Source organism: Corylus avellana, chromosome ca6 (assembly GCF_901000735.1).
Source record: "Corylus avellana chromosome ca6, CavTom2PMs-1.0".
Classification (NCBI taxonomy): domain Eukaryota; kingdom Viridiplantae; phylum Streptophyta; class Magnoliopsida; order Fagales; family Betulaceae; genus Corylus; species Corylus avellana.
The window spans coordinates 18,527,962-18,540,093 of NC_081546.1; the positions used below are offsets into that span (position 1 = coordinate 18,527,962).

A 12,132-nucleotide genomic window follows, 5' to 3' on the forward strand; every position below is an offset into this window, starting at 1 on the left:
GCTCTAGATCCTTTATGTCCAATTTGTGGCAGGGAAACATAATTGGTTGGGCATGTTCTTTGGAGCCGTTCGGCATCGAAGGATGTGTAGTTGGGTAGTTCCAAGATAATTCAAAAAAGTACGAGTGATGAAGTCGGTTTTCTTAACATATTTGCAAAGCTCTTGGGGACGTGGGAGGATGAGGAGATTCAAAGATTTGCTTTCGTGGCTCGCCAGGTGTGGTTCAAAAGAAATAAGTTTGATTTTGAAGAGGAGTTTATTACTCTTGCAGCAGTGAACCGTATAGCCACTAAACAGATGGATTTGTTTCTGTTATCTAATGCCCGGCCAATTAGTGAACGTCTACGAAGCCCTCAAGTCCAAGAATCAAAGTGGGAAAAACCTTTGGAGGGATGGTTGAAGGTTAATTGGGATGCCTCTGTTGATAGTATGAGGAGGAGAATTGGTGTGGGAGTAATGGTACGTGACTTTGAAGGTGTTTTGGTGGCAACAAAATGCATTACACGGCCCTGCATCTCGGACCCATCTATGGCGAAAGCAATAGGTGTTTGGTGTGCTATTGACATGGGACGCCAACTGGAGCTTAGACACGTCAAGTTGGAAGGAGATTCTCAAGAAGTTATCCAAGCCCTTCGGTAGGAGGGTAAGTGTTGGGCAAGTTATGGGCATTTCAATAATGATGCCAAAAACCTACTACATGGGGAGCCAAACTGGGAATTAAATCATGTAAAACGATTAGCTAACATGGCTGCTCATAGACTAGCATGAATGGCTTTATCTATAGGGGGGATCACATGTGGGTAGATGATATTCCCATTTATCTTCACGATATTGTAAGTGACGAGTTAGTTATTTTTGAGTAATGAAAGAAGGGAATCCACTTTCAAAAAAAAAAAAAATAATAAAATTGAAACTGCATGAAAACATGAGGACTAAAATTTATATTCCCCAACGCCTCCTCACCAAAAATAAAATAAAATAAAATAAAATAAAAAATAAAAAAATAACCATCGACAAACGATCTTAAACACAGATGATTTCTCAAAGACGCATAATATTTTTTTTAAAATATTTTTACACTTTCTTATAACTTTTTTTTAAAGAAGTTAAAGAAATTAGTGCTTAATTTTTCATATAAAGGTACTAACTTATTACTTAAAAAAAAAAAAAAAAAAAAAAGAGATGACCACATACTCCAACAAAGAAGAAGGGTGGTCCTGCAACCATCTATTTCAGGATTAATGCCACGTACATAATTTTGCTGCAACACATGCCACATGTTAAAAAAAAGAAGCCATCCATTGTAATACCCCTAAAATAAATATATTTATTTATTCAGCAATTACGATTTATAAATCAAAACCTCTCTTGTGTGGACATGTCCAAATAAATAAATAAATAAATCAAAACCCCATATTTGTAATTAACATATGAAAGGATTCCAATAAATACTAAAAATTATAATTCCTTAAAAACACCTTTGATATTCTACCATTCTTCATTTCCAAATGTTCGACGTCCCAGTTGAATGATTGATATTTGTTTCTGACCGGATGTTTGAAGCACCTCTTGGACGTTCAAAGTACCTCCCGAATGTTTGATCTTGTCAGAGAACATTCTATCTTTTTCGCCACCTCAACCCTTAAGCATCCAAAACGCCCTCTAAAGCCATCCTCATTCTCATAAAAACACAATTTTGCCATTTCTTTCCACCAGTAGCCCTAGAGGAGAGAGAAAGAGAGTAAGTTTTGTGAGACTTCATCCTCAAGAGGAGATGACCCCTAAACTGCAATCTCGTTTTAAGATGTATTAGCATGTTTTCCTTGGTTTTAATCTATTACCTTTATTGTTAACAAGTATCATGTGGGTTTTTGTTTCAAAAAAAAAAAAAAAAAAAAGTATCATGTGGGTTTTAAAGACATCTAATCATATTACATTAGGATTTTCCATGCATGGAATAGCTAAACTTCCAAAACATTATAAACTCGTTTGTACCTTTCATCTTATATCACGTTATTATAGTATGTTATGTCTTTTTTGCGTTATTACGGGTCTAGGTTAAATCGGGTAGTCGGTTTAAGAAATAGCTTTGGGCTTTTCATGCATTACTGGCAGTCATCAAATTTTTCGTTGTTTCTGCTGAACATTTGATCCTTATTGACCTGGATGAAAGATGTAATTTGCATGATTAAGCCTCATTAGCAAGCTTAATTAGCTTCCTTACACAAGTTCAAAACAACCTTAAATGCCTTGGCATTTACCACAGACCCCTGAACCCTATAACCCTCACCAACATCAACAAGAAAACTTGGGTTTCAATTAATGTCAAACAATTCACAAGCTTTACTATACATGAAGGGGCTATGCCTATACCCGGATTGAGTGCCAGCCCGAACGAAAAAACCTATGACCCATTTGGGATTGATTTGGGTGGCATCTATGTAAGACCTCAGTGACACATTTGGAGTCCAATTTGGCCACAACTGTGGCCAGGGTTTTCTCTATGTTTTGGGCACTGTTGTTCCGCAGGTGAGTTTAGAATTTCTCGGCAGAGGAAGCAGTGGGGGACTTTTGGGGATGTGAGAATGAGAGGAATTTAGAGATTGAAGAAAGTGCCATTGAAAGGTTAAGGCTTTGGGTGAAATTGTGAAAATGCTTGAACACTACCGTTACAATAGAGAAAGCGTTACCTTGGGTTCGACTGGTTTTGGTGCTTCGGATACGGTGTCGTTCTGGTTTAGAGCTGAGGCTATAAGCCAGCACTTGACCTCCGTTTGAAATTTAGAGAATTCTACCACTTGCAACTTACAAACACTAAAACATTCATTAAATTTCTCTTTCATGTCTTTGGCAACAGAACTTGATTCATATTTTGTTTAACACGAAATTAGATTTCTCAACATAAAACTTTGAATATAGTGGAGTAATATTTGAAAGAATATTTGCACAAGACTCAATTTATTTAAGCCAATTACAAATGGTTCTGAAGGTCAGACATGCCCAGTTCTAAGACCTGCAAAACCAGATGTAAGTTGCTTGTCAATAGTTTAACTCTACAAAGCCATGAAGCAATTCTAGAAATGATCAGATTATATTGGAAAACACATAAAAGTGCACACTTGAAAAGAGAGAATATTTATATTATGATGTCCAAGTGTATTCTACATTGTCGATTTATAGAGTTAGTCAAATACAAGAGTTCAGTCAGATCTATTATCAGCATCCAGTTTTTGGGCACATGGATTGCAAGTTCTCCATCAGAATCTCTCTCACAGAGCATTGGCAACAAGAAAGCATATTAATTTTCCGAGTAAAGAACTGCTGACTAATGCAGATTTCAATTTGAGAGAAATCTTTTAAGGCATAGATCCTGAATGATGACAGACTAATAGGGCATCAGTTTCATGATCTTTAACTGAGCAGAACACATTGAATTCTAGAACTTTAGCCAATTACGCAATCTGTTCCAAAACCCATCAGTCTCAACTGCTGGCGGTTGCTCATCAGGATCTTTAAAATTTGCTTTGTTACTTAATTCTTCAAATGAGTCAACAAGATTTTGAAGCCTTGCAACAAATTCAATCAAAAGGGATGTAAACGTCGCTAATGCTAACGCACTAGCATTTTCATAAGTTTTGGATTCTTCCACCATTGGTACTGCATCGGCATTAAATGAAATTCGTCGAGGCCATGATACTTGTTTCATGAACCTGTTTTCTGGAGGAACACTAGAAGGCAGGGTAGAGTCCACGCAAGTTGGGATCTGGCCATCCCAACTCTTTGGAACTGTAACTGACCGGAGATCGAGTATGGCTTCACTACGGGACTTGTGTTGCAGAATTTTATTTTCATCTTCATCCAAATTCAGAAAGTCCTGGGGCTCTCCCAGCTCGTGTCGGTTTCCAATTTCCCAGCTCTCAGAATTGACAAGAAGGTACGATTTCTGGTCAACCTTCTTTTGCAATTCTTCTGCGGCTTCATGCACTCCATCAAGTATGTCTACAGTACCTAATTTCTCCATCTTTTTCACTTTGTTCCCAATTTCACGCAACACTTTAGCACCTTCATAACCTACTCTCCGAAGCTCACTTAGAAAAACCCGTCTTCGTTCAGGAGGGGCCTACATATACCAACAATGGAAGTTCAATAGTAGACATGCACACACCCACACATTTGTTTTTGCACTTGGAATTTAACTTCACGTAAGCAACTGGCATCTGCTTTCACTCAAGTAAGACATGGAAGAGCACAACCACAAATACTGGAGAATGTAAAAGCAGATAATATGAAATTATGTGTCGGCGAATTGTACAGGTTATTATTGAAAACAAAAGCAAAAAGAAAAATGAAATGATTAGCAGTAGAATGTGATAACTCAATCCTGGGACCTCTCTTCAAAGAATTTTTTGAAAACTCTGAAGCAAATACTACAAGAACATGCATTTACTATATGATCCTTCAAATTGGAGTGAGAGGATTATTATAAATCAATGAAACTAATTCTGAAATAAACAACCATGAAGCAGATTTCCTCCAGAGCCCAAAAAATCAATGTTGTCAAACCCACCCCAGTATCTTTTGCAATAGGAAAAAAGAAGATTCAGTAGTCTTTCTTCCACTGAAAAGTGGAAACCATGTAACAATGAAGATAGAGATAAAAATATACCTGTATTTCTGAAAGTATACATCCATGCAAAGCCATGACCATAAATGCACAATGCCTCAGTGCACCACTTACTTTGACATAGTTCTTCCATGGATATCTAAGCATTTTGTAACGACCATGAGGTGGCTCCCAGATAGCAAATCCCATCTTCAAACAAAAGAATGAGTCAGAAATAACCTAAGGACCAATACTGTCACCACAATGAATTGCAGATGCAGCATAATTGCAATAAACTATACCAGAGCATCCTCTTGACTTGTAGATTCTACAGCTGATCTGTAGCCACTGTACAGTGGGTCATCGGAAGCTTGATAGGTAAGAATTTTTGAAGGAATCCTTTCATATTCAACACAATTAAGGTAATAATTAACACAACCTGAAATATAAGCCCATGGAAATGAGTCAAGAAAGAATGAAGATGAAAAAACAGGAATTTCAATACCAAAATTTTACTTAGTCAAGCAATTTAGAAATATCAACCTTCCAAAGATGTTGCAACACCCATGAAATTCTTTGCCACCAAATTGTGCAGATCCTCGCCAGCCCAGATGGGATAAATGCATATGTTTACTACCAAACAAACAGCAGCACCAAATAGGATGAGAACGAACCGGGTCACGGCTGTATTAATAAATTCCCCTGTCCTATACCCAGATACAGTAATGAAACAGTACGTAATCAAGAATACCCGGAACCCATATTCATAAGGCTTCATTGTGGGGTATAATTTTGCATAAGTTGCACAAAATCCTGGAAACCACATAACATGTAAGAAAGAAATACTAGTAGCAAAAAAGGAGACAGAGGACTACTTTTCCAACAACAGAAGAAAGAATACTGACTACAAAACCATACCTACAATGAAGATACTCAAAACAATAACAATTTCTTCCCATTCTCCAGCCAATTCTGACAACTCTGCCATTCCTAAAGCAAGCCCTCCAGCTGACAACGTCCCCAATCCACGGTTAAATCCTTTGCTAAGAGTTGCTCCTGCAGAAGAACATTGTCACCATACACATAGGAAAATACAAAAATACATATACCTCAATTCACATTAGAACAAAAAATATTGAGAAAAATATGAGAGAACACCCACTACCCCCAAAAAAGAAAAAATTCCAGGTTGAACCAAAGTTGAGAGCTTTTTGAAAAGGAAAAAGAAAATTGACCCAAATAGACAGTGAAAACCTACGACTAGTCACTTCAATATGCAGGCCAAGATTACAAAAGGAAAATTGTTAAAAGTTCGATTGATTCAGAAATATTGAAAGACATGATGATGGCCCATGATATTCTATTAACAAAAAGGAATCAACCAACTTGGTACATTGTGATGCTTTTTGACTTCACTTTAGAGCGGAGTTTGGCACTGCGATTTTGCAAACAAAAGAGTGCAATTTTAAAATGTTAAAAAAAAAAAAAAAAATACCCACAAATTAAAAGGCCATACATACCTATACTGAACTCAAAGACGACGACGACGGTGAGAATAGCCCAAACGGAGTAGCGGCTGAGCTCCTTGACCGGCTCTTTCAAGAAAATGAGCAATGAAATGAGCATCAAGGCCAGGCCCATTTTGGCTGCGAAGACGATCTTCCTCGGGTCGGACTGACCCATCTTGCAGGCCTCGTAAGCCACATCTTGCACCGTCCTCCATGACCTCGAAACTCTATCCGACACCGACCGAAACGAGCAACAGCAACACCTGTTTGCAGCTTCTCCTTCTTCTTCGCCTTCTTCCTCGTCTCCTATAGGGTTGAACCCTGCGAGCACGGAGTAGCCCTTGGATGAGAGCAGCCGCTCCCTTCTCTCCGCGAAACTGTACTTGAAGGAACCCAGCTTGGCCGCCATATCTCCTCCCCAGCAACAAATCTCAGGTAGACGGAGGAGATACGGAAATTGAAGAGCAAGAAAGGAAGAGAGGATTCAGAGGAAGAGAGGGTATGTGAATGTAAATATCTCGTAAATGGAGGTTTTTTTATTTTCATTCCGTAGTTTTACATGGGAACTGATTCTGCGGCGTAGCTTTAAGATCGGGGAATTTCTGTCCTTTATGAGATGCCAATAACAATAATATAATAGAGTGAAAAAGATCATCCCATGTGGTGGTTCAACCTCGTAGGCCAGTTTGCAGGGGCCCCCTAACGGTGTCGTTTCTATACCCTTAGTCACTTATTGGTCGTTGATGTGACATCTCCCTTACCTGTAACGTCACGTGGCATCAGTGAGAGTAAAGGATATCAACCAACATTTTTTTTTTTTTTTTTCAATTTAGAGAATTAAATTATATTTTGGTTTAAAATAATAATTTTTTTTTTAAAAAAAAAATCACATTTTTATCGAATTAACTTTCAATTGAGACAATATTCATTACAAACTACTAAGTAGATACTATATACAATTTGAATTTAATTTTCTTTCATAGTAGTCATTGCTTGAAACGTGTAGAGTAAGGATCGTGTTAGAGTGATAGTGGAGAATTTCGTATATACCAATTTTGTAATTCCATTTATAGTTAGTTTTGTGAATTATGTTTCTCAATTTATTTATTTGCATGTTTCTTTTAAATTATTGTTACTTGGTTGTTATTTTATAACTATAGTTATGTGATTGCAGATTACAATATCTTCTAAATATTATTTGATAACTATAGTCTAAACTCTAAAGTAATTATTAGTTCATGAGAAACAACCAAACGAAATAAATTAAAAAGAATAAAAAAGAAAAACCCAAAGACGAGAACATTGAAAAAAACAAAGAAAAAAAAGAAGAAGAAGAAGTTGTACAACTAATTGGAAAATTTGACATACCAAAACTATTATATTCATTTAATCTTTTCGTAGCTAACTTGTCCTTTTCTTCTTCTTTCTTTTCTAAAGATTCCCGTATGACTATGTAAATTTTTTTGTAAAGAATAACAAAGTCAAATAATTTGACTTTAAAACAAAAAAAAAAATGCACAAAGTTTAGAAGTTCATGTTGGTGACATATTGTCGCCAACCTCTAATATTATAATTTTTGAAAATTCTTCTAAAATCTTAAAAGTTGACGTCAATGAATTTGATATTGGTTTATTGAAGCATGTGAGATTATTCCGTAAAGGACAAATGCACAATGAAAAATAAAAATCCTAAGCTAAAATTGAACTTTAAGAAGAACAATGTTATTTTAATTAAACAACAAAAGTATGAGCACATACTTGGTTGTATGTATAGAAATAGATAATATGATAAAAATAAAGTGGAATAATAATAAAGACAAAGATTAAAGTAGTTCGGCTTATAGTCTACATCTACACAGTAAAGCCTTATAGATTACATTTTCTTTATATTTGATTTGAATACAATGCTCTATTTATAGAGCTTTATATGCGAATTGAATAATTTCAAATACAAACATATCTTTTAAATTAGGGTTAAGAAATATCATCTAAATTCCTTAATTTAGAGAATACAAATCAATATTATTTACTACAAATGATTTATATCCTTAACATGCCCCTGCAAGATGAACCGTTCGTCGTTGATCTTGAACATCGAGTGGCTAGAGTTGATGGCGCCTAATTTGAAAATTGGTTGTTCTTGAAACTTGAACTTAGGCTACTGTGGCCAGCATCTACTATTAAGGTTGGGATTTGAACATCGGATACCTTTTGGCCAGCATCGGCTATATGACAATCTCCCCCCCCTCCCCCCTCCAAAAAAAAAAACTATTAATTGCGACAATTTACTCCCCAAACCACAAAAACAATGACAACGTACCCCCCAATGGTAGTAAAATGACAAAATTACTCTTACTAAAATAAAAACAAAATACTAAAACTTACAAAAAAAAAATACTAAAAAAAAAAAAAAAACTAGGGGTGCCGAACCACCCCTGGATGGTGGCCGAACCACCCCTAGATAACTGAGGATGGTCTAGCCACCCACCAGGGGTAGCCTCGACCACCCCTTTGGCCCAAATTGAAGTGGTCGAGCCACCCCCAAATTAACCCAAATGGAGGTGGTTTCAACCACCCCCAAAAGGGCCAAGGGGGTGGCTGGCCACCCCTATTAGGCCATGGGGTGGCTCCAACTGCTACTGTAATTAGGGATTTTTTGTTTCATTTTTATTTATTTATTTGGGGTGAAGTTTGATTTCTGGGTATTGTTGGTTTGGGTTTAGACGTGGATGTTTTTGAGGCTCCAAATGGTGATTTAATTCTCAAGGGCTTCTATTTCAGGATTCTGTATGTTGCCGATTTGGTACTTTTGGGTGACTACTGACCTATGCAAGTGTTTTTAATCTTCAAGTGTTTATGTAATTACTGGTTTTCTGTGTTCTTGTGTTGGGTTTAGCTTTTGGATTGTGTTTGGTGGGTTTTAAAGTTGTTCTTTGTGTTTTTAGTTTTTGTAGATTGCTTTAGGAGAAGGGTTTTGGGGTTTATTTTTTGTCTGAGGGGGACTAAGGAGTTAATCACGATGCTGAATTATGGAGAGTAGAATAGTTTAGGCCGGTGCAGAAGATGAGACTGGAGCAGCCAAGGTCATGTCGAGCTTCGATTCTCAATTACCTAGTTCCAATGAACTATATATTACTTCTCTCCACTCTAGGGCCCAATGGGGGTGGCCAGGCCACCCCAAACCCTTTTAATATTTTAATAGTTTTTGTTTTTAATTTCAAATATATTTAATTGATTTTTTTCAAATTTTAAGGGATATATTTGTCTTATTGAAAATTTTATAGGGGCAATTGTGTCATTTTACTAGCATTGAAGGGTATATTTTCAATGTTTTGGTAGTTGATGGGGTAAATTGTCGCAATTGATAGTTTGGGGGAGAGATTGTCATTGGGGTGGTAGTTTGAGGGGGTTAAGAGGACTTTACCCTTTATTTTTTTTTGGTTCTCGGTTTCAACTTTTCTCTACCTTTTTCTTTGTTTTGTTTTTGTTTTTCTGAATAATATCCTATTCTTATATTACATAAACTGGGATAAGGATTACCTGAATCCCGTAACCAAACACCACTTGTCTTCTTCAAATCTTTCCCACCTTACCGTACAAGCCATTGGCGCCGGTTATGGGCATGGGTTGCAAATGACGTAGCTGAGCGGTGGCTCTGTAGTCATCACAGTGCTTGGTTGGCAGTGGGTTGGTTGAGATCTGGCTGGTGAGAAACTTGTGGCATTGCATCTATTATGCAGGATGCGATGGCGAAGGTGGTTGCACCGCTATACTTCGTGGATTTGTGGTTGGACGCGGTGGGCTATTCTGTTATCTTCAGTGTGATGGTTGATCGTTGGCAACCTCCATGTCTACTGAACATGATGGCGCGTGGATTGTAGATGGCTAGAGAAATGTTGCTTGTGATGGGCCAGGGATGGTCAAAATGAGGATGTGGACAACAGTGGATGCTTGGTGATGCCAGGGAAGGGATGAAATGCTGAGAACGACACCGGCGATAGGCCGTGGATGAAGGTGTGGCTCTGCCATGGATCTGATTTGACTAATGACAAATTGATTATTTTTTTTTAAACAAAAATAAAATAGTATAGACAAAAGGGTTTCGTGATTGTGAAATCAATCCGAAACAAAGGATAAGAAACATAATAAAAAAAAATTCCAATTCAGGATCGAACAATTAGCGTTAGCCTGTTAGCTCTAATACCATATAAAAACAAGTAATATGATAAAAATAAAGTGGAATAATATATAAAGACATAGAGATTAAGGTGGTTTGGCCTATAGTCTAATTCCACACGATAAAGCCTTATAGGCTATATTTTCATTGATATTTGATTTGAGGACAATGCTCTATTTATAGAGCTTTACATGTGATTTGAATAATTCAAATATAAACATAACCGTCAAATTAGGTTAACAAATATCATTTCAATCCCTTGGTTTAGGGAATACAAATCAATATTTATGACAAACGATTTATAACCTTAACAGTACAACCACTCCTTAGCTATTGGGCAAAACTTTTCTTCTTGCTCCTCCAATGAAAATCACATGTAACTTTAGAGATTATGAGACCTTCAAGTTTTCTCACCAATGACTAAGAATAACCAAGAGTGTAGGCTCTTAACTTGCACAAAAATTTAACTTATTCTTGAGAATACTCAAGAATATAATGTTCTTAGTAAATATTGAAGAACTGTAGTTATTTGTGAAAGTTATATGCTTATCTATTTATAGGCTGAGCATACTAGGAGAGATGGGAGAAAAGTCCATGTGGGACTATTAGGGTGGATGGCTAGGGTTAGGAAAACCCTTAGTCTCCACTCCTTATATAGCTACATGGCTTGGGTTGGATTATTAGACCAAGTCCAGGCGCCTATTATAGTTTGGTATGGGCTTGGGTTTTATCCCAAGTCCAATCTCATACATGCATATCATGCACTATTTATTTCTAGCCCATGTTTTAATAATTCAAAACAAACAGCCTAATAAATAAAAAAGCACAACCATGGTTAATTTACATTAGCTCGGTACGAGACCTAAGGGAAAAATAAAACTAGCTTCAAATAGGTTTGTGACACTTGTCATTACAAGTTACTATTTAATTACAATTAATTCCTATTGTTCACAATTACCTACCTAAATTAATAGACAAATAATTGGATGTTTTACCTGCAAGTGCACGAGGTCAATATAGTAGTATAGTGTGCAAGTACGGGGTCATTCCCACGAGGATTGCTGAATCTTATCTAAAATCAGTTCTCAAAGTAAAATAAAACAAGAGATTGGGTTTAAATTGATAATGATAAAAAGGTAGGGCTTTGATATCCACCGCTAATTATATTAAGCTAATATATCAATATGCCAATGTTTTGATCAAGTTATATCTACCTAACGTTTGTCAACCTAAGGGCATGGGTGTATACTCCTTAAGCAATAGATTTTCCTAAGCAACGAGTTAGGCATGGGTATATACTCAAACTCTTTTCTTCCCTAAAAGATTTAGCATAGTGTATACTAAGTTGTTCTCTAGGAAAACATATATTCTGTGGAAATCGACAAATACATGAGGCCTAGAGCAAGGGTGTATACTCCCGGTTCCCCATGTTGATTAACCCAAGAACCCGATGTGGATTACTTTTGTTACTTATGTTAAACCTAGGACTCGATTGTTGTGCAAATTTATTTAACTCGCAAGTGCACGAATCAATTGTAGTTTAATGGATTGCAAGTGCGAGGTCGAACCCACAGAGAATTATATTTTTGAAAGAGCAATTTAAATCTAAATTGATTAAATCCTAACCTAGTTCCAAAAGGGTTTCGAATTTTGGTTTTAAAAATTAAAAGATAAACATAACTAAATAAAACAAAAGATAAAGACTAAGGTTTGAGAATCCACACTCACCGAATCATAACATCATACTCCATATCCATCAATATTTATCTGAAGTTCTTACAATTTAAATCTTATATATGTTTTACCATGCTTCAAAGAATTAATCAAAACCATCCCATGTATCCA

At 36.5% G+C, this 12,132-nt stretch overlaps 1 protein-coding gene across 1 annotated transcript; it reads right to left on the reverse strand.

Moving 5' to 3' along the window:
- Positions 1 to 3,112: 3,112 nt before the first annotated feature.
- Positions 3,113 to 6,701, reverse strand: LOC132184711 (aluminum-activated malate transporter 9-like). Its single transcript, XM_059598439.1, has 6 exons — positions 6,124 to 6,701; positions 5,522 to 5,659; positions 5,147 to 5,416; positions 4,906 to 5,042; positions 4,667 to 4,813; positions 3,113 to 4,120 (listed from the first exon to the last, which is right to left on the reverse strand). Exons 1-6 carry the CDS (start codon positions 6,518 to 6,520, stop codon positions 3,437 to 3,439), a joined length of 1,773 nt encoding a protein of 590 aa, XP_059454422.1. The 5' UTR covers positions 6,521 to 6,701; the 3' UTR covers positions 3,113 to 3,436.
- Positions 6,702 to 12,132: the final 5,431 nt, after the last annotated feature.